Below are 21,468 nucleotides of genomic sequence, written 5' to 3'. Positions count from 1 at the left end.
AGTTGGGCAGGATTTTGGTGTAATGAAAGGAAATGTCTGTAAATGTCGTTCGCCTGCCGGGTGTGTGGGGCGATTTGCGGGAGAAAACACCACCAGGCCTTGACGGTTAATCTTCGCCGTTGTGACTGAACCGTACAATAAAGGTAACATCCAGTCTATACAGGCACACATACGCCCCCCCCCCCCCCCCCCCCCCCCCCGGTCACAGCATAACAGGGCGACAAACGGGGGCGAAAAGTGGGAAATTTGCAACGCATGCGTTCTAAACGCGTTATCGCAGCGGGACGGCCACGATGAGGCAGCAGCTTATCGGTACGAACGTTCGCCAGTTCTATGTTCGCGACCGACCCATCACCTTCTGCGGTTGCTCCAGGGTCCAGGAAAACTATGTGCCCCCTTTTAGTGCACAGCAGCAGCAGCAGCAGCAGCAGCAGCAGCAGTAGCACCAGAAAGTAACGGAAGATACGGGCCCTAGAGCTGGTGCAAAGTGTCGTGTCGTGAAATCGGGCGTCAACACGACACAAGTAGACGAAATAGACAAATAGAGAACGGGGTTGAAGCAGCAGACACCATGACACCACCGCATGGAGCAGAAAAGGGTGAGCTGATGACGAAGAAAAAAAAAATGTATCCGTATCTGCTGCGTGTATCCCCTGGCCATCCCCCCCTTTTTTTTTGTCGGTGTGTCCAGTGAGTCCTTGAAAGTGAGGCTGATGAAATGTGTCCCACAGGTTCTTACCACCCCCACCCCAACACATGTCACGTGTATATTGCGTGGAAGCTGGCGTGGAAAATCAATAAAAAAGCCCAAATTACATAACCCTCCTGGTGGCTCCTGAGGCGCTATATCTTCTTCCACTTCTTTGACTACGGGCAGTTCCGTGGAGGCTCCACGTCTCTCGCGGAGGATAACAGCTCTTGGATTGCAAACAGTTGGATGTGCCATCGGATGCATAATATCGATTTGCAATCTTCATCGCGTAGACAGAGTTAAGGGCGAGTTTTTTTTTTTTTTTCGTGTGCACAGAACACAATCGCCCTTTCGTTTGAAATTTTCCCACTTTTTAATGAATGGTTTCTCCAGGGTTTTTAGAATGCCCGAACGAGTGCGAGTCACTACCATTCGATTCCAGTAGCTCCCGAGATGATTCAGACGACGCACTGTTAACCTTACTTTGGAAGCCACCACCACGTCATCTCTGTCTGCGTCTGTTATCGCTGAGTAATGCTTGGAATACTTAATATTTGGCCCCAGTTTCTTTTACTCACTGTAGCGCTCCTAGTGGTCGCTTTGCTGCGCTGTTGGTGTCTTTTTAAAGGTCCAAGTCTTTTCTTTTAGTGAGGAAAAAATCGTCAAAATCGAACCGCACCTTTAAAAGTTATCGCGCGATGAAACACGAAGGGTGAAGAAAAAAGTCTGCACACTCACTATGAAAACTTAATTTAACTGGAGTAAAAACCCACGTAAAACTGCAATTTGGGAAAAACCAGCAGACAAATTTGACTGCAGCAATCGCAGTGAAAGTACGATGTAAGGTTTTTCGTTCATTTAGGCAGATGAAATCTGCCATTCCAGTACAGAGATCATAAATTGCTTTCGAAACAACATTGCATTGATTTCATACCAAAAATCTTATTCAATCCACCCATTATAGTGGGTTATTATTTATAAATGACTACAGAAATACTCTAAAATGATTAAAAATCCATTTGTAATGTGCAAATGGTGGCAAAAAATAGCCTGAATGAGACTTCTTCCACCGACTGTGCAAAACATTATGTGTAGCATAAAAACAAAAAGTGCGTAAATTCATCCGCAACGACGGCCCAATAATTTAATCGCTAATTTTAGCTGGATAGCTAGATAAAAGACGTACAAAAAAGGATACCTTTACCATGTGGTCTAGGCTTATTTCTAGCCTGAACGGTGACCTGTTTTATGCGGCACAAATATGAACTGTTCCATGCTTTATCTCTGCCATGCTTTACTGTATCATCATCATCGTTCATTCTCCCCCCCCCCCTCCCCTCTTACCACAGGTGTTGAACAATAAAAAGAACGTTCATTCGTAGCGCGTGGTGAAGGAAGACAAACGTAGAAGCGAAGGTAGTAGTAGCAGTAGTAGCCCGAGTGGTAGCAGCAGCTACCGCCACACGGGCGTAAAATGGCTGAACAGCAGCAGCGGGATGCGCTGTGTCCGCGGCTCATCGACTACCTGGCGATCGTGGGGGCCCGGGCGACGCACGTCAGCCGTTCCGGCAATGGTGGCACGATGGGCCCGGCAGGATCCGCGACCCAGTCTTCCGTGCAGGTACGTAAATTCGGGCGAATGGGCCCCCCCCCCCCTTCAACTGGTCGAACTCATCCGTTTGCACCCTGCCAGCTGCCGGAGTTACTGCGGCGCTATCCACCGATGGACCACGATGACTTCCCGTTGCCACTGGATATGGTGTACTTCTGTCAGCCGGAGGGTTGTATCAGCGTTGGCACCGGCCGCCGTACCGGGCCCGCCATCCGCGACACCAGCTCGTTCGTGTTCGCGCTGACCGACAAGGACTCGGGCAAGACGCGGTACGGTATCTGTGTTAACTTTTACCGCCCGATCGAGAAGGTAACGGCCACGGGGTCGGCGGCCTCAGCGGCCTCAGCGGCAGCAGCATACCGAGCGGGTGGGAGTGGTGTGGCGCACGGTAAGCAACCGGGTGCCGCCAACTCCTCGCTCCGGCGCGAATCGTGGCGCAAAAGCATGGAGAAAAGTTCGGACTCGGCGTTCTCGAGTGACTACCGGAGCAGCAACATCGCACCGAGCGACTCGTCCGACCGGGACTGCCCGAGCCGGCGGGACTCGGATCCGGCGCACGGTGGTGCTGGTGGTGCTGGTGGTGCCCAGTCCGGGCTGCTCGGTGTCGGTGGTGTGGGCCCGTCGGTGGACTCGGAGTCCGGCGGTAGCCATTCGCCGTCACCGCGCGCTTCCCGGAAACGGTCCCGGAGCCGCAACCATTCGCTCACCTCGCTCTGCATCCTGTCGCACCATCCGTTCCAGTCGATCTTCCGCGAGTGTTTGCTCATCCTCAAGCGGCTGATCGATGCGTGCAACGAGTCGTCGAGCCCGAAGCGGGCGTGTGGTGGACCGGGCGCGAGGGTGCCGGTGCGCGGTGACAGCGTGTGGAACGTGCTGACGAACCAGGCCTCCGAGGCGACCTCGTCCGTCGTGCTGCACGATGTGCAGGAGATTGAGACGTGGATTTTGCGCCTCCTGTCGGCACCGGTACCGGTGCCGGGTTCTACTCGGCTAGAGGTAAGTGTAGGGGGGGGGGGGGGGGGTTGTCAAAGGCACCCACGCACACCCACAACACCTTTGCTTCTCTAGCTGGATGTGCTGTCGGCGCCACTCTACCAACCACTGGTGTTTGCCCTGCCCGACCATACGCGCTTCACGCTGGTGGACTTTCCGCTGCATCTGCCGCTCGAGCTGCTCGGGGTGGAGACGTGCCTGAAGGTGCTGACGTTGATACTGCTCGAGCACAAGGTGATCATACAGTCGCGCGACTACAATGCCCTCTCGATGTCGGTGATGGCGTTCGTCCATCTCATCTACCCGCTGGAGTACATGTTCCCGGTGATACCGCTGCTGCCGACGTGCATGGGCAGTGCCGAGCAGCTGCTGCTCGCCCCGACCCCGTACATCATCGGGCTGCCCGCCACCTTTCTTCTCTACAAGCGCAACTTCCGGTAAGTACCTTTTTTTGTTTTTTTTTTATTTGTGATAGTTAAACTGTGTCACGGCAGTAACATGAATGGGTACTCGAATCATGTTTTACGACGCAATAATGATTAGGTTTTGAGATATGATTTTATTTGTAAGATACTAAACGCGAGTTCTTCGTTTTTTGCTATTTCGAAATTGATTGAGCATAGAATTTGCATAAAATTTGTTGTGCGGATAGGTAAAACATGATGCAGAGAGCATTTGGTGGCAACGGCAAGTTAAATAAAAATGTCAATGAGTGGTAGAAAGGCTTCCACGATGGCCGGGAACACGTTGTTGAAGACAAAGAACGTCCTCGGTGACCACTCAACGACAATTGACAAGGATCACGCTCAACAAATCAATAACTTCTTGGTGGAAAACCATCGATTAACAACTAAAGGCCTTGCTGATGGCATAATCGGATAATTCGTCAATTACATTTCAATACTAGGTGCTTGAACGCGTGCTCCTTTCAATCCTTTCAATAAGCTGGTAACATGTTAAGGGGGGCTTCGGATTTCATTGCTGGCCAAAAAACGGATCATTTTTGACGATTTTTCGTGGCGCAACCATTCAACTTTATTTTCTCAAGTGAATGGCATATTAAACTACTACTTTTGAAGAATATTTAACTTTATTTTGGGGAAGATTAATTGAAAACTCCATCCATGGCATCACATTTAAGAAGTCGTGCCTTCGAAAAGATACTTTTCCCGGTGCCCATCTTAGCTGCGTGATGAGTCATCAGAAAATTACAAATCGATACTCATTTGAAAGATTATAAGTTTATCTAGATAGCCACGTTGAGATTTTGTTGATATTCTAAGTTTTCTAAGCAGTCTCAGCAGTAGCAGTAATCTAAGCAGATTTTTGAAGTTGAAAAAGTGATGCTTTTTGGGATTTTGCTTAAAACCACGATTTTTGGCGATTTGTTTAAAAAAGAAGCGTTAACAATTTTCATAAAATCTCGACGGCGCTACCTGGCAAAGAGTGTACAGATTGTGTGTACAAAGTTTCAAATCAATCGGTCCAGTAGTTTTTACGGTACGATGGGCGTACGCTTTGGCAAACGGTGGCAGATTTGTCAACGGACCCGGTCGTTGAAGTCTTTTGATGCGCACCGGAAAACGGCTCATTTTTGGCGATTTGTTACAAGAAAAGTATCAACCTAATTATATTTCTGTAAATGCCATCATAAACTACAACTTTCGAAGAATATTTGGTACAATTTTGAGGAAGATTTGTGCAATACTTCATCCATGACATCAGATTTAGAAATGCGTGTCTGCAAATGCATGAGGCGCGCGACATTTCAAAAATCAATATCTTTGTCAGCTTTGCTTCGATTAATCTAAAACTTTAACACAATATTCTTGAAAGGATAAGCATTCATAGAAAAATGTTTCTATGCTATTAACGGCCGTCCTTTCACCCGTTTTTTTTTTTCCAACAGACTCCCGGACGACATCTGGCTGGTCGATCTCGATTCGAACAAGCTGACGCCCGCGTCGGGCGATATGGAGACAATACCGATGCTACCGGAACCGGAGGGAGGCATCCTGAAGAACCACCTCAAACAGGTAAGCCCGGACGCGCACCCGGACGAACCCTTTTTTGTGGAGTTTATTATTTTTTTTCGCCTCTTCGTCCATTTAGGCACTGAGCTCGATGAGCGCTGGCCACACAGCGACACAGTTGTCGTCGTCGTCGCTAGCGCACGGCAAGCCGCATGGTGGCAACAACGGGAAGGATTCTGGCGGGACCGGTACCGGGTTAGTCCTGCAACCTCCGCCCGGTCACTCGTCGGCCGCCGGCGCCACCACCGCCGGTAGCAGCACCAACGTTGCCTCGCAGCAACCGAGCCCGGTTGGCCTGGGACCGGGACCGGGACCGGCCGGGAATCCGCTCATCTTCGGTGCCGACGTTGACTCGGTGGACGTGGCGACCCGGGTCGCGATGGTGCGCTTCTTCAACTCGCAGAACACGCTGGCCAACTTTACCGAGCATACGCGCATCCTGCGCCTCTATCCCCGGCCGGTGGTGGCCTTCCAGATCAACAGCTTCCTGCGGTCCCGGCCGCGTACCACCGCCTTCCTGAATCGGTTCGCCCGGACGCAGGCGGTCGAGTGGTTGGCCGAGTGGTCACTGACACCCTCGAACGTGGCGTTTCTGCGCGTGCAAACGGGCGTCCTGGATCCGGTGCAGGTCGGCGATAAACCGAAGTGGTACGCCCACACCCTCACCCCGATCCGGTTCCAGGTGTGGGATGAGGCGAGCACCCTGAACGTGGCCCTGAAGCGTATGCTCCGGCTCGAGAGCCAACCGACGGACGAGAGTGGCTCGGACTCGGACGGTGCGGACAGTACCAGCTCGTCCTATTCGTCGCTCAGCGACTTTGTGTCCGAGATTGTGTCGTCCGATCTGTCGCCGAGCCTGCACGAGGTGTACGCTACCCAGCACCACCATCACGTGGCCCCGAAGCAGCTTTCCTCGAATCTGGATCCACGGCTCGTCTACCGGCCGCCCAGTTCGCTTCGCTTTCCCGAGGGCATGCAGCCACCCGGGGCCAGGTACGGTGCGCACGATGAACGGCGAGAACAGGGCCGTGCTGGTGGTGCTGGTGGTGGTGGTGGTGGTGGAGTGTCCGGTGCTGGCACCGATGGTACGTGCAGCGTTACGGGCCGACACGGCGACGACGACGACGACGACGACGATGACGATGATGACGATTCGGCCGAGTCTAGCTCGTCCAGCCGGTCCGATCTTAGCTCGCCCAGCTTTAACCGCGATTCGGAGTTTGAGTTTAATCCCAAAACACGCAACGAGGTGCACTTGATTGTGCGGCCGGATCAGCAACAGCAACAGCAGCAACAGCAACAGAATCCGCAGCTGCAACAACAACAACAACATCCCCAGCCGCAGCACCAGCAGCACCAGCAACAGAGGAGCAGCTTCGAAAACGAATCCGACTCCAACTCGACCACAACACCGAAGACGATCGTCTCGAAGGATAGTGCCGGTTCGCTCGATACGGCCACGGCCGAAGTGGCGGCCGGCGGGAAGCAGCGGCCCGCCAAACTGGCGAAGATAGTGCCACCGGTTTCGCCCAACTTTGGCCGCCAGCAGAGTGGGGCTAATCTGCTCGCCCGCACCTCCAGCTCCGGGTCGACCGGGTCGGGGTCGATCAGCCATCCGCCGTCCCTTGGGTCGGCCGGTTCGCAGCGTCAGAGCTCGCAGGGTTCACTGTTTGAGGTGCTGACGTCGCAGGCGAAGGAGCTGGTCCGGGAGACGACCCGGCAGAGTAGCCAGGATGGGCTGCTGGCACAGATGGATAAGGTATTTTGGGGAGGGGGGGGGGGGGGGGGGGTTCGAGTACTCGGCGGTGCTCCATTTTTATGTGGCTGTTTCTCTAATATCTGTGAAGGGGGGGGGGGGGGGGGGGGGGCTTCGGTATTTAATTTACATTTTTCCCTCAATGCTTATTCTTTCAAGAATATTGTGTAAAAGTTTTGGCTCAATCGAAGCAAAACTGACAAAGATATTGAGTTTTGAACAGTTGCGCGCCTCATGCATTTGCAGACACGCATTTCTAAATTTGATGCCATGGATGAAGTGTTGCAGAAATCTTCCCCGAAATTGTACCAAATATTCTTCAAAAGTTGTAGTTTATTATGGCATTTACAAAAATATATATAGGTTGATAGGTTTTTTAGAAACAAATCATCAAACATGCGCTGTTTTTGGTAGGAATCAAAAGACTTCAACGGGCGAACCCGGTTTGACAAATCGCCGTCACCGTGCTCAAAGTCGCGGACCACCCAGTAGCACAAAAAGTACGTGGCCAATCGACTTGAAATTTTGTACACATAATCTGTACACTCTTTGCTAGGTATTCCCGTCGAGATTTTATGAAACTTGTTAATACTTTTTCTTAAACAAATCTTTAAAAATCGTGTTTCTAGGCAAAATGACAAACAAGTATCACTTTTGCAACTTCAAAAATCTGCCAAAAATCGAAAAATAAGAATTTAAACAAAAACTCGACGGGATTATCTAGATAAACTTATAATCTTTCAAATGAGTATCGATTTGTATGTTTCTGATAACTCATCACGCAGCTACGGTGGGCACCAAAACAAACAAAAAGTATCTTTTCGAAGACACACGACTGCCTAAATTTGATGCCATGGATGGAGTTTTTATTAAATCTTCCCCAAAATAGAATCAAATATTCTTGAAAAGTTGTAGTTTAACATGCCATTCACTTGAAAAAATAAAATTGAATGGTTGCGTCACAAAAATTCGTCAAAAATGATCCTTGTTGTTCGGGTAAGAAATTACCGAAGCCCCCCTCTAAGCAGTTCTAAGTGTCAATCTATCTATGATTTCCACTTTCTCTCTCTCTCTCTCTCTATCTGTTTCTATCTCTATTTCTCTTTTCTCTCTCTCTCTTTCTCTCTCTCTCTCTTTCTTTCCATGTATGTCCCCGTTTCTGTTTTCTGCTTCCTTCTTGCCGGATTCTGTTCTTCATGTTGCACTCCACCCTGTAACTTGTTGATTGTTGTGTTGTGCTCGGTGTTGTGCTCCGGCGGACACCGTGAAGTTGAAAGCGGTGGGCAAGGAGCTAGAGGAGGATCTCAAGCTATTAGCTCCCCTCGAGCAGGTGTGTTTGCAGGCTTGGCCGCATTTCCCCTCCCTAGCCCTTTTCTGCGGTCTCTCTCTCTGTGTATCTGGCCGCCACTGTGCACTATGCTAATTGCGGGTTTTTTTTTGTTTTCATTCGTTCTTTCCCTTTCGGTGCACAGCTCACTCTGCAGGCGAAGAAGGCGGCCGAGGAAGCCTCGAAACAGGCACTGGAAGCATCCAAACAGGCGGCCGGCGTAAGCAAAAACACAATCGAAGACCTAACGTACGTCGGCAAATCGACGATCGGTGATCTGACCAAGTCGGCGAAGGAGGCCGCCGCTAAGAAGGGTCTACTGCAGCAACCCGGTTCCACACCCGGCTCCGGTGGCCCATCCGCCAGCTCACCGACCGCCAGCACAGTCGCCACCACCAACCAGTCACTGTTTTCGTCGATCACGAGTGACTTCAATGGAATCGCCCAATCAACCTCGTCCATGTTTTCCGACCTGTTTGGTGGTGGTAACAAGCAACGTCAGCACCAGCAGCAACAGCAGCTGCAGCAGCAGCAGCAACAGCAGCAGCATCACCACCAGACGCAACAGCAACCGCATGCCAAGCTGAAGGAGAAACTCTCGTTCGATCCGTTCCCCGGGCGCAAGGGTCTGGTCGAGCGGAACCCACTGATCAAGCACTCGGGCCCGAAGCAGACCAAGGAGGAGATCCAGCGGATCCAGAACGCGGAGCGTTCGACAAACAACTCGGAGAACCAAACCTTCCTGAAGGACCTGGTGAACCAGGTGCTGGCCGGCGAGGGTGTCGGTTGGCTGAAGCTGAACCGGCTCAAGAAGCTGATGGAGGACGAATCGTACCGGATGCTGGTGCTCGGCAAGCTGAACCGTACGCTCGAGCGGAAGATCGGTCCGGATGATCACATCGACGATGTGGTAAGATGGCGCCCCACACAGTGATGCCTTCCCGTTAACGATCGCGCGCTCTCCATCTCTCTCTCTCTCTCTCTCTCTCTCTCTCCATCTCTCTCTCTCTCTCACTAGTGCGTATCGAAGGCAGTTTACAAGGGTACGCTCAAGTGTTTGCTCGCCATCACGCACGGGCTGGAGCACACGGTCAGCAACTTTGGGCTCGGTGGTATGGCCTCGGTCTTCCAGATGATGGAGGTCGCCCACACCCATTTCTGGAGCAAGGAGCTCACCGAAGGCGTCGGTACGGACATGCCCGCCAGTCTGCTGTCGAGCCAGGTAGGTGTCCTCGGCGTGTCCCCCCCCCCGTGGTTTTGTTTTTCGGTTTGCACCACCCCCTTAATGTTGCCCCGTGGCCTCTGCTCGCGGATTCCAGAGTGTTAGCCCGATGGGCAGCCGGGAGAACCTGCGGTCACCGCAGAGCCCGTCCGAACTGTCCGAGTGGACGGGGCTGGGCGGTGCCGGGTCGTCGCGCAAAAGCTCCACCACCACCACCACCAACGTCACGATGACCGACCATGGGGGGGCGCCCAGTGAGCACGAGAACCAAACCACCACCGAGATGTTCAAGGATATGCTCTCGATGAAGCGCACGATGCTGTTCAACAAGCTCACCTCCTTTGACTCAGAGGTAAGCCGCGGTCCCTAAAGTCATACCGTTTGTTTTTTTGTTTTCCACAAACCAACCACCTCCTCTTCTACATCTACTTCCTTGTCTGTCTGTGTGTATGTGTTTTTTCTGTCTGTGTGTGTGCGTGTGAAAGATTTGTGTGCATCCTTCTGGCCTGGAAGTGAGGTGCTCCAAAGAGTAAGGCTCGTTTTCTGGTGCATCGTGTCGGGAAGTCGTTGGTGCTTCTTAATCTTGCGATCCAGTTCGGGTGGTCCAGTCTGTCTTTGTCTGTCTGTTCCCAACGCTACTAGTAGATGGTGTGGCTCTGTGTATGTGTATGTCTGTGCATATTATTTTTCGCTAAAACAAAAACACACCAACATCTGTACCAAATTGTTGCAGTTTATAATTGAACTTTTGGGTTATTTTTGAAGTTTTTTTTGTGACGTAACAGTTCAGTTTTATTTTTTCAAATGAAAGGCATATTAAACTACAACTTTTGAAGAATATTTGGTTCTAGTTTGGAGAACGTTTAATGAAAACTTCATCCATGGCATTAAATTTAGGCAGTCGTGTCTTCAAAAAGATACATTTCACGTTGTCTATCGTAGCGTCGTGATGGGTCATCAGAACTATGCAAATCTATATTCATTTGATAGATTATAAGTTTACCTAGGTAGTCTCGCCAAGTCCTTGTTCTACGTGCTCTAAGTGTTCGATTTTTGGCAGATTTTTGAAGTTGCAAAAGTGATGCTTTTTGCGGTTTTTTCAAAAACACGATTTTTAAAGATTTGTTTCAAAAAAAGTATCGACAATTTTCATAAAATCTCGACGGGAATACTTAGCAAAGAGTGTGCAGATTATGTGTACAAAATTTCAAACCGATTGGTTAAGTGGTTTTTACGGTACGATGGGGGAACGCGTTGAAAACGGTGACGCATTTGTCAAACCGGGTTCGTCGCTTTGAGTCTTTTGGTTTGTACCAAAAAACGGCTCATTTTTGGCGATTTGTTACAAGAAAAGTATCAACCCATATATATTTCTGTAAATGCCATAATAAACTACAACTGTTGAAGAATATTTGGTATTATTTTGGGGAAGATGCGTGCAATACTTCATCCATGGCATCCAATTTAGAAAGGCGTGTCTGCAAATGCATGAGGCGTTGCCACATTTCAAAACTCAATATCTTTGTCAGCTTTGCTTCGATTGAGCCAAGACTTTTACACAATATCCCCCCCCCCCCCTCATCCCAAATAGCTTTAGGGGGGGGGGGGGCTCTGCTTAAGTGCTGTTCAAAAAATTGGCTCATTTTGAAAGAGTTTTTATGAAGAACCCTTTCAACTTTAGTTTTCCAAGTGAATGTCACATTAAAGTGCATGTTTTCAAGAATATTTGAAGACTATTTGAAAGTCGTTTGATTCGTACCCACCCGGCACAAAAGAAGAAAAAAACAAAAGCGCACCTTTTCCATTGTTTGCCCCCTTTTTTCACCCACATCCCCGCCCGCTGCTGTTACACCGTTGTGAACGCCTGTCTGTCTGATCTGCCTCCTCTCGCACACTCTCGCAGGGTAGCGTTGCGTTGCCGGACTCCGCCGGATCCGGCACCCTATCGGTCGCCAGTGACGTGCTGCCCCACCAGCAGCAGTCCGGCACCGACTTTCTGGTCGCCTCCGTATCCTGCCGCTCGACCGTGTCGGACACGGAGTACGAGAAGGTAAGTGTGTGTCCTTTTTCGTTTTCGAAGTTGTTTTTTTTTTTTTGAACGATGGTGGTCAGTAGCCGCTTGCAGAATGCGCTTCTTTGCATATGATTGTGGTTGTGTGGTTGTTGTTCTTTTTTCCGTTTTTTCTTATTCGTGCTGTAGTAGAATGGAGTTTTTGGAATCGTTTTTTTTTTTTTTTTTCTTTGGGACTCCCTTTATTTGCCATCGCTTCCCAAACACCTCTAAAAATCTGTGTCCATCCGGTGTCCCCCATCCCCTAGCAGTCTCATCAGGGGTCCCGGAAAGCTATTGACCATCCATTACGCTGCCCGATTCTTTTGCAGTTCCCAAAAAGTTCCACCCTGAAGGATGCCAAAAAGATGGCCGGTGGTATTTTCTCCGGCAAATCGTCGCTGAGTGCCGGTTTCCGGTATACCGGCGGGAGCCTGATACCGTCGTCCGGTTCACCGTCACCGGATGCACCGCGCGTCTACCTGTTCGAGGGGTTGCTGGGTAAGGAGCGGTCCGGCATCTGGGACCAGATGCAGTTCTGGGAGGATGCGTTCCTGGATGCGGTCAGCCAGGAGCGGGACATGATCGGGATGGATCAGGGGCCGGGCGAGATGATGGAACGGTACAAGGCACTGTCGGAGTCGGAGCGGAAGCGGCTGGAGCACGACGAGGATCGGTTGCTGTCGACGATGCTCTACAATCTGACCGCCATTCTGGTCATGCTGAACGTGAACAAGCTGGAGATCAAGAAGAAGGTGCGCCGGTTGCTGGGCAAAAGCCACATCGGTTTTATCTACTCGCAGGAAGTGAACCTGCTGCTGGATCAGATCAACAATCTGGTAGGTCGCGCCCCTTTCGTTTGGCCCTCTTTCCACCCCTTTCTCATCCTTCCATCCATCTTCCATCAGCAGCACGGGAACGATATCGATCTGAAGCCGCTCGGTTCACGGTTGCTGCACCGGCAGAGCTTCACCGTTCACCAGGGGGTGGATGCGAGCGGTTCGCTGCGGTTCATCGAGGTGCGCGACGATGGGCTGGTCCTGCGCTCGGTCAACGGTAGCATCACCGAGCGCTGGTGGTTCGAGCGGCTCGTCAACATGACCTACTCGCCGAAGACGAAAGTGTTGTGCCTGTGGCAGCGCAACGGTGGCCAGACGCAGCTGCACAAGTACTACACGCGCAAGGTGAGCGCCACAACGAGAACGATGCGAACCCGCACGCTGTCGCACTCGCTTTTCTAACATCTCGCTTCGGCGTTTTTTTTTCTTTCTTTTTTCGCCCTGCCCCACCCCTAGTGCAAGGAGCTGTACAACTGCATAAAGGAGGCAATGGAGCGCAGTGGGTGCGCTGGGCAGGCGGAGCTGGGAGGTGAGTTCCCGGTGCAGGACATGAACACGGGCGAGGGTGGCCTGCTGCAGGTGTGCCTGGAGGGTGTGGGGCTACTGTTCGCCAACAGCAAGGTAAGCAAGCACCGAACGCAACCTCCCAATCAATCACACCAAAAACCAGAACCAAAACCTAACCTCTACTTCCTACTTTCTTTCCTTTCCTTCCGTGCTTCTCCTCTTTATGTCCTGTTTCGTTACGCTGCTACTATACCACCCACCCACCCCTTTTCCCCCGTTCCTGGTACACTGAATTACTCCCACGTATGCGCTGACGAGACGCCCATCCACACGCCATCTTCTCGTCACCATCCGTTCCCCATGATCCTGAACCTGATCCTGATGTCCCTTTTTTTTTCTCCTTTTTCTTTTGCGTTCGAGTAGTCTCTCTCTCTCTCTCTCTCTCTCTGCCTCTCTCTACCTCTTTTTTGCCTCTCTCTCTCCTCTCTCTGTACCTCCCTCTCTCTCTCTCTCTCTCTCTCTCTCTCTCTCTTTCTGTCTGTATTTTTTCAACGGAACGTGACAGTGAATGCAATGGAACACTGTTTGTGACAGTCTCACGAGCCCTATCACCGAGCCATCCCCTCATCCCCCCCCCCCCCCCCCCCTCACCCCCATTCCCCCCCTTTTCATGACGCTCGATGACGTATCAAGGTGTTATTATTGGCCCCGCTAGCCCCGTTCGGTCCGGTCGAATGACAAAAGCATGTGCCGGATTAAACAAAAGAACAAAAAAAACAAAAAGGATATCCTTACAACCAATGCCCTCTAGAGGCCCTCTAAGTTAGAGGCTAAACAGTTCGCGAGATGCTAGTTGTTAGGATCTTTAGGACACAACCCCCCCGGGATTCCCCGACGTCCCACTTTTTCCTTCGATTTTTTTTTATCTTTCTCTCTCTACGTTTTAAATGATCTTTCCCTATCGCTCTCTCTTTGTGTTTCCAACTTTCTTTCGCTCTATTGCTGCTATTCCTGTCACCCATTTTTTCTCGCGCTCTCTCTCTCTCTCTCACTCTCTCTCTCTCTCTCTCCTTCTCTCCAAACAATATGTGTTAACGATAGTAACATTTTTAAAAAATAATAAAAACACACAGAACGTATAGTATCGCCTTTGTTGGTGCCCACGATGTGTGAGCGGTATAGTGTGCGCTCTCGCTTGTTCTCGATTTCCAGCGACAGGCGAGCCTACACACAAAAAAAAAACAAACACCCGATGCGTCCAGAAAAGCCAAGCGAATGCGTATCCTACTGTGTCCTCACATTGTGCAACAATGCAAACCGTTGTTCCGTTTTTGTTTCATTCGTTTTTGATTTCTTTCGTGTTCGTTACGTTCGTGAGCAACAACGTGAGCCGTAGTGGCGGTGAAATGCCTTTTGTTTTCACCTTCTCCTCCTCATAGCGTTCTTATCATTGTTCTACATAGAATAGAAAGAGTTTTATTTTGTTTTTTTCCTAAAAGGTAGGGGAAAACCATCATCTCCGTCTTACATCAGCTACCGAAAGGAGGAAGGTGTTTTTGTAATCCTTTTCTATTTCTGTGAAAGTTGAGAGTGGAAGGGGCGACAAAAAGAAAACAGTACCACAAACCCAAGTCAAGGGAAAAACTGTATCGAATCGAAAATGAACACACAAAACAGCAGCTTTTGAGATGGTTCTTGAATCAATTGAGTTCCCTGAGTTTTGACCTTCCGAGCAGCAGTTCCATTTGTGTTTGCGTTTGTTTGTCCACTCTATTTATGGTTGTTTCTTCTTCGTAATCGGTTTTAGTTTTTGTCGTTATACTCTTCTTCTGAAGTTCCCTAATTTCGGGGCAACAGCCACGCTCTGGTGGCCACCAGAATCCGCCAGCCCCCGCTCGGCTACCCAAATGGCGGGCAAATCCCGTACGAAAGCGGGCATTTTTGGGTTCGGGATTTGTCCGCCGGGAACTCCCGACTTATTGCTCGATTGCTCCTACCCCTACACTCCCACCGCCACAGCCCCCCTTTACCCCCTTTTATCCCTTCTCAAGAGAACTTTGGTTTTTTAGTCGCCCTACAACTACTCACCAACGCAAACAGTGCCACTCTAGACTCCGCGTGTCTCCTCAAATGCTTGGGTTGTGCTGATCCTGTGATCTGCCGCTCAACGAAATGGCCGACCCCCGGGGGGGGTCCCATTTCGAACGCGGACAGCCGAAACCCGACGGAAACGCAATTTATTAACACTTCTACTAATCATGATTTTTTTTTCTTCATTCTCTTTTATTCCTCCTTTTGCCTCTATTCGAATCACCTATTCCGACTATTGCATAAATAAAACCCCAATACAAACCGAACCGAAACTAAACTACCGATGATCAAAAACCGATCTTTTCAATGAAACCTTCATGAACTACCTACATTTCGTTTCACAAAACAAACAAACAAACAAACCAAAAAAAAAAATTGTCGCAACCGTTGTAATGAAACCATTGCATTCATTATACTTTTATCTCGTATATGTCTATAAATATATACTTGTATATATGTATATTCATATAACAACACATTTACCCATGAGCATGTATAAAAATATATACATACTTGTATATATTTTTATACATACATACACATATAATGAAAACTCCTATGGCAACACGTTGATAACCTAAATCTGGATCATTTCCTAACAATTTACGGGTACCCATTTGCGGAAAGGACTTTGAGGTACAGTTACTATTTCTTTTTTCCTATTGTGTGATAAGCGAGACATTTGTTAACCAAATAACAAACAAACAAACCAAAAGAAAAAAAAATACAAATCTATCGAAACACTATTCACTCTCCACTATTTACACGGAATATTATAAGAAAAACAAAAAAAAAACAAAAACAGTACAAAGTTTTGAAGTAGCCAAACCCTAACACATTTAGCAAAGTAGTAGGCATTTTGATTGTTGGTATTTGTATGTACGACGTTATAGTGCTTCATTATGGATCAGTTATTTCCGTTTTAACTCTGCTACAACTATAAAAATCCCCCATAGATAATCCCATTTCAATCCTTTCCTCCCCCCCCCCCCCCCACTTCCCCCCTTTTCCACGGCCTCACAATACCCAGTGCTGGATCCACCACGAGAATCCTTCGTTCTCGAGGAGAAAAATCCAGTCTACCTGCCTGTCTACCCATAAAAAAAACACACACATCTCAAGCCATCACCCATCACTCCTTTAGCCTCCCACTCCCCCTCCCAACCGCCCGGCAGCCCCTATGACGCTTTCCACGGGAGATTAGTGCTTTTTCATGCTTATCGGTTTAGTTTTGAAGTGCCTTTTTGTTTGCGTGAATGTACCGGATCCATAGAGTTGCCGCTAGTCGCTGTATATTACTCTTGTGTTTCGTTAATCCAAAGAATTCGTACAAGCAAACAGCCTCACTGCCTCTCTTTCTTTCCACCCACCCCCCTTCCCGCACTCACTAATCTGTCTCACTTATGTGAGAAAATAAAAACGGACCTTCTGTGAGCTTCTGCTACAGCAGCAGGGCTTGGGCCCACCTTCTGCTTCTGCTACACTTCTGTGTGCCCTTGAGTGTTTAGTTAGTTTTTTCTTTCTTTCTTGGAGGCCGTGTTTTTGCACTTACTGGCTTAGTGCTTAGGCCTCCGACAACTTCTGCTGCTGCTGCTGCTGCTGCTGCTGCACACAAATGTTGATCTAGGGGCACGCAAGCACATGCTCACTAGTGCTAGACTTGTTGACATCATGGTGGCGGAGGAGACAGAGCACGACAGAGTTGTGTCCTGTATTTTGGATGCCTTTCGTCAAAATGAAAGGAGGTGAATCAAAAGCAGGCGAATCAGTGAATTATGCCAAAAGCAAATGCACATGCACCCGATAGCATACTAGCTCGACTCGACTCGAGTTTTCACTGTTGCATTTCTGTTTATCCCGTTTTATTTTTGGTTTACTCCAAACTACTCTAGAAACTACCACAAACGTAAACTAATGAAACGCATTATAAGCGTTATAAAAAAAAAATACTCCTCCTGTTTGATGGTGCTTTGTGTGTATGTTTTGTGTTGGATCACAGCAATCAACGTAACAAACGCATTTCCCCCCCCCCCCCCCTACCTGTTTAGGAGTGCCCATCTTTGATCGTCACTTTTTTTCTTCTCTCTTTTCCTGTTTTTGCTTTGAGCTGGTTGATTGTACGAGTTTCGTTGACATATTAACCTAAATTCATTTACAACCCCTTTCCACCTCGCGCACGCTCTCAACCATTTTAACCCCCCCCCCTCCCCCCATTCATCTTCGACCTACACCTGCTGCTAGAGGCTGCGACGAGTGCGAAATCGAGTCTTAAATCGAGTTTTCGTTTCTTTTATTCGTTTCGTTTTGTGTATTGCGTTTCCAAGACCATCTCACAAGTACACAGTTTGTTTGTTGTCCATTTTCGGAACGTACATCTAACCCTGGATGGAAACTGTTTGAAAAACTGCCCAGGGTGATGCATAACGATGTGTTATGATTTTGTTTCTTGTTTTTTTATTGTTATTTTTTTCGCAGAAGCGTCTGCGTCAAGCTGCCATTAACTTTGTCGCTAGTTTCATGTCTTATCACCACCCGCCACCCCATCCTCACATCTTCTGAACCCTTTTCTGTCTCTCGCTCTCAATCTCTACCCACTTCCCTGCTTTCATTCATCTGTTTTTGCCGCTGCAATTGCGTTTAATCATCATCATCCTTTTTTTTTCGGCCCTCTTGTTCACTAGCTTCCGTTACTCACTCTCTCCGCTACTCCCACCCCGTATTCCGTATTGTTATAGTCGAAGATGGTTGAATTCGCGACGAATGTTAACGTTAGTACAATGAATTGGAATGGTGTTTGATAGACATTTAGTATTGTAGCAGTACAGCAGCTATCTTAGCACGACATCGTAGAGTCTCGTACGTTCGTTCCCTTTCCGGCAACCTGACCTGTGCATCCTACAACCGCAGTACACGCTAGTGCTTCCTACTTTATTCCATTTGTTTTTTTTTTTGTTTTTCTCTTTGTTTCATCATGCTTTAAGTTTGATGTGTTTCATTTGTTTCCGGAAATCTAAGCGTCCGTGTGACAGCAAACTGTGGGGAATTGTAAATTTCACATAAAAATAAAACAAATAAATAGGACACAATCACAACAATGGTTTGGGTCCTAGTAATGTTTGTTTGTTATTTTTTTTTTCGAGCGTAGAGTTTACAAGTTCTCACACTGTCGCGAGAACTGCTCAGGCGAACGCTAAGATAAGTTTGCTTTAACTCCGATTCCCAAGATCGCCGCATCACGTATCTTTCTCACCCCCTTCGCCCGAACGCTTCGCTCAGAGAGTAATCGCTGGAAGTCGACCGCCAACGAGTTTTGCGCACCCCCAAAAACCCACCCGGTAGTAGTAGTAGAAGCAGTTTGCTGTTTGCTTACTAGTATGTTTTTTTTTTTATTCTTCATTTCTGGTGTCCGGGTCCACAGTCTAGCTGCTACTAACCGTACTCTCCCCTACTCCACACCGCTGCCAAGGGAGGGTTTGTCGTTTCAGCGTCGCACAGCGGATCGGATCGTGTCCTCCTTCCTTTCTTCCTTCCTCGGACACTTCCGTTCGGCCCTTCAATGCAACTTAATGCGCTTCCCCACCAGCACCACCTACTCCCAGGATATCCCACATCGCGTCCCGTGTTTTCACTTTCGCGTATCCCTTTCCCTTCCACCACTTTTAACCTCTCTCTCTCTCCTTATTTTTTCTCTTGCTCCCTCTCTCCCTGTCTCTCTCGCTCTCTTCCACATTCTCTCGCTCACCAGCTCTTAGACCCTCCGTTATCGAGTGCAAACGCTGTGTGATAGGAGCGCGTCCTGCGATTATTAAGCTGCTGTCCCATCAAATGCGTTCTTCAACATGCCAGAGAGTGGCGTTTTTTTCTTTATTATTCTTTTAAAACAATTTATCATTCTTTTATAAAGGTGTTGATTTTGGAAATGGTGTTATTTTTCGCGTGTGTGTTTTTCGAACGGCCTGCGCACAATCTCGGTGTGAGCAGTGAGTTTTTACGTTTAGAAATAAAAAAGCACCGACTCTGGTGGGTTGAAAAAAAAAGCCTCTGATGTGAACGCAGCGTAACTGTTTCGGTTGCTCCCCGGAGTTTTGTTTTTCATCTTCCTCCCCCCAGCCTTCTTCTACCTTTCGTCCTTTCGTCCATTATCTTCTTTTATCTTCTTCTTCTCCTTTTATTTCTTCTTTTCTTCTTCTTATGGTTTCTTCCATAATTTCTTAACAGTCCCCAGTAGTCTGTGATTAGTGTGTACTAGCTACGTTTGTTTTAGAATGGCAGTGGGCAGCAACGCCCACGTTGAATGATACATCTGGTGTAGTTAGTAGTAACCGTGTAGATCACATCATACATTCTTAAACATCCTTGACACACCGCTACTGACAGTAAGAATACGCGAAGAACAGACAAACGCACCAACACGCGCTACTAGCACACGCACATACACAACACACATACACACACGTGCCACTAGCAAACATAAGAACACGACGCGAGGACGCTGTGTTGGACCTGTCGGACGAATAGCCGATGATTTATTAACGTGCCGCTATTTTTACGCTTCTCTCGACACAGTTTTTCATTCGGCTGAACCACATTCTCAAGTGCTTCACGCAGAAGGGTGGTGTGTTTGTGCTGGAGGAATACAGTAAGTAGCTACCGCTTGGTGTGGTATACTTTATACAGGCGGTTTACTGTTTACTCTCCTTTACAGATCCCAAAACGAAGCAGATCATCCAGCGAAAGTATAAATCGTCCATGGTAAGTAAGGCGCCATTGGGTAGCACGAGGGAATTGCGTTGTAGCGCACTCTTGGTATCGCTGTGAACGCCACCCCATGCCCTAAACAGTGTGATGGATGGCACGCAGTGCATTGCAGTCTCGTGACGTTCGCAGCTAATGCTTGGAACACTGAGCATTTGGCCCCATTTTCCTTTACTCACTGTAGCGCTCCCAGGGGTCACTTTGCTGCGCTGTTGGTGTCTTTTTAAAGGTCAAAGTCTGTTCTTTTAGTGATACAAAAATGGCTGAAATAGAACCACACCTTCAAAAGTTATCGTCGAACACAGAACATAAAAGGCGAAAATAAAGGCTGCACACTCACTATGGAAATTCAATTTGAGCGGAGAAAAATCCCCAAAATTTGAAGCAAAGCTCGAAGTACAATCTTCAAACGTTACTGGAGGGGCTCTTACGTTTAATCGGGCATAATAAAATAGGCGAAGAAGCGTAACACATTAAGTGTATTCAGTGTACCATGCTCCCTTACCAGTTCCACTAACCAACCGCTGTACGGTCGCGTTCTTTCTTCCCCAAAAACCCAGGCGGACCAGATCTGTTACGCCGTGCTGTGCGTGTTCTCCTACATAGCGGCCGGCCAGGAGCAAAATCGCCAATCGGCCGGTGCATCGCACAGCACCAAGGCAATGTTGCAACCGGGTACCGGTGGTGCACAGCAGCAGCCGGCAACCACGGGTGGCCACCATCAGTCACCGAAGGGACAGCATCATCAGACGCACCACCTGCCGCAGCAAAGCTCCACCAAGCTGAAGACGGTCGTTGGCAAACCAATCAGTCCCAAGCAACAACCAACAGCAGCAGCAGCAACAACAACAACAACAACAACAACAGTGGCAGTACCAAAGCAGCAGCAACCGCAGCAGCAGCAAGTAGAAGTACAAAGTAGCACAACGACGCAGGAACCGACGCATCCTTCGCAGCCGGCCACCGATACGGCACCGGCAAAGGTGAAACCACCAACGGTACCTGCCCGGCCCCGCTCCATCACCTCCTCCCCGTCGATGCCATCCTCCAGTAGTCCACCGGCGACGAAGGCACCGATTCTGCCAGCAAACCGTGGCCCCCCACCGGCCATACCACCGCGTACCAGTCTCTCGCAGCGCTCCGACTCGATCAGCAGCGTTACATCCGTACCACTGGTGGCTCCTTCTCAGCAGCAGCAGCAGCAGCAGCTACATCGCCAGTATTCGGCAATCGAACCCTCCTCCTCCTCCTCCTCGACGATGCGAAGCGCCACCGTTAAAGATGGACCACAGCAACCATTCCGCTGGCCGCAATCCAAACACCACGGGGCGGGCGATGGTGGCAAGTAAAAGGCAGGATCGGAGCCCCCCCGAAACCAAAGCAGTTTACACAGCCTTAGCCTTGTGTACCCGTCGGTATATCCTAATCATAATAACAAAAAAATAAAGAGAAGAAAGAAAACAAAAAAAAAACAAACAAACACATCAACAACAACAAACGGCAACTAATGTCGCGCAGATGGGTTAGCGAGTTTACCATGAGTCACCCGCCTGTCTGGCATTTGCTGCTACCGCGGCGTTGGGTCACTCTCC

The 21,468-nt window shown here is 49.0% G+C and overlaps 1 protein-coding gene across 8 annotated transcripts; it reads left to right on the top strand.

Moving 5' to 3' along the window:
• Window positions 1-350: 350 nt before the first annotated feature.
• LOC126572899 (MAP kinase-activating death domain protein) lies at window positions 351-21,296 on the top strand. 8 transcript variants are annotated; one of them, XM_050232656.1, is made up of 17 exons: window positions 351-599; window positions 2,041-2,312; window positions 2,385-3,299; window positions 3,372-3,733; window positions 5,206-5,332; window positions 5,409-7,088; window positions 8,356-8,415; window positions 8,558-9,322; window positions 9,431-9,634; window positions 9,732-9,986; window positions 11,538-11,684; window positions 12,017-12,523; window positions 12,596-12,868; window positions 12,980-13,144; window positions 19,688-19,760; window positions 19,827-19,873; window positions 20,437-21,296. In XM_050232656.1, exons 2-17 carry the CDS (start codon window positions 2,166-2,168, stop codon window positions 21,223-21,225), a joined length of 6,516 nt encoding a protein of 2,171 aa, XP_050088613.1. In that variant the 5' UTR covers window positions 351-599; window positions 2,041-2,165; the 3' UTR covers window positions 21,226-21,296. The 8 variants fall into 8 exon arrangements, with proteins under 8 accessions (XP_050088613.1, XP_050088605.1, XP_050088579.1 ...); XM_050232648.1 differs by having other exon boundaries at window positions 12,593-12,868; XM_050232622.1 differs by having other exon boundaries at window positions 2,074-3,299; window positions 12,593-12,868.
• The last annotated feature ends 172 nt before the right edge of the window (window positions 21,297-21,468 follow it).

The sequence above is a fragment of the Anopheles aquasalis genome, chromosome X (genome assembly GCF_943734665.1).
Source record: "Anopheles aquasalis chromosome X, idAnoAquaMG_Q_19, whole genome shotgun sequence".
NCBI lineage: Eukaryota > Metazoa > Arthropoda > Insecta > Diptera > Culicidae > Anopheles > Anopheles aquasalis.
Note: the sequence above shows the minus strand (reverse complement) of the source record. Positions and strands in the feature narration are given on the sequence as shown.

Excerpts from the sequence above, each read along its gene's own strand:
- LOC126572899 (XM_050232622.1), top strand. The coding sequence starts at position 2,166 with ATGGCTGAACAGCAGCAGCGGGATGCGCTGTGTCCGCGGCTCATCGAC. Across the intron at positions 12,524-12,592 it reads TGGATCAGATCAACAATCTG|CAGCACGGGAACGATATCGA; the intron begins GTAGGTCGCGCC and ends ATCTTCCATCAG. Across the intron at positions 19,761-19,826 it reads GTTTGTGCTGGAGGAATACA|ATCCCAAAACGAAGCAGATC; the intron begins GTAAGTAGCTAC and ends TCTCCTTTACAG.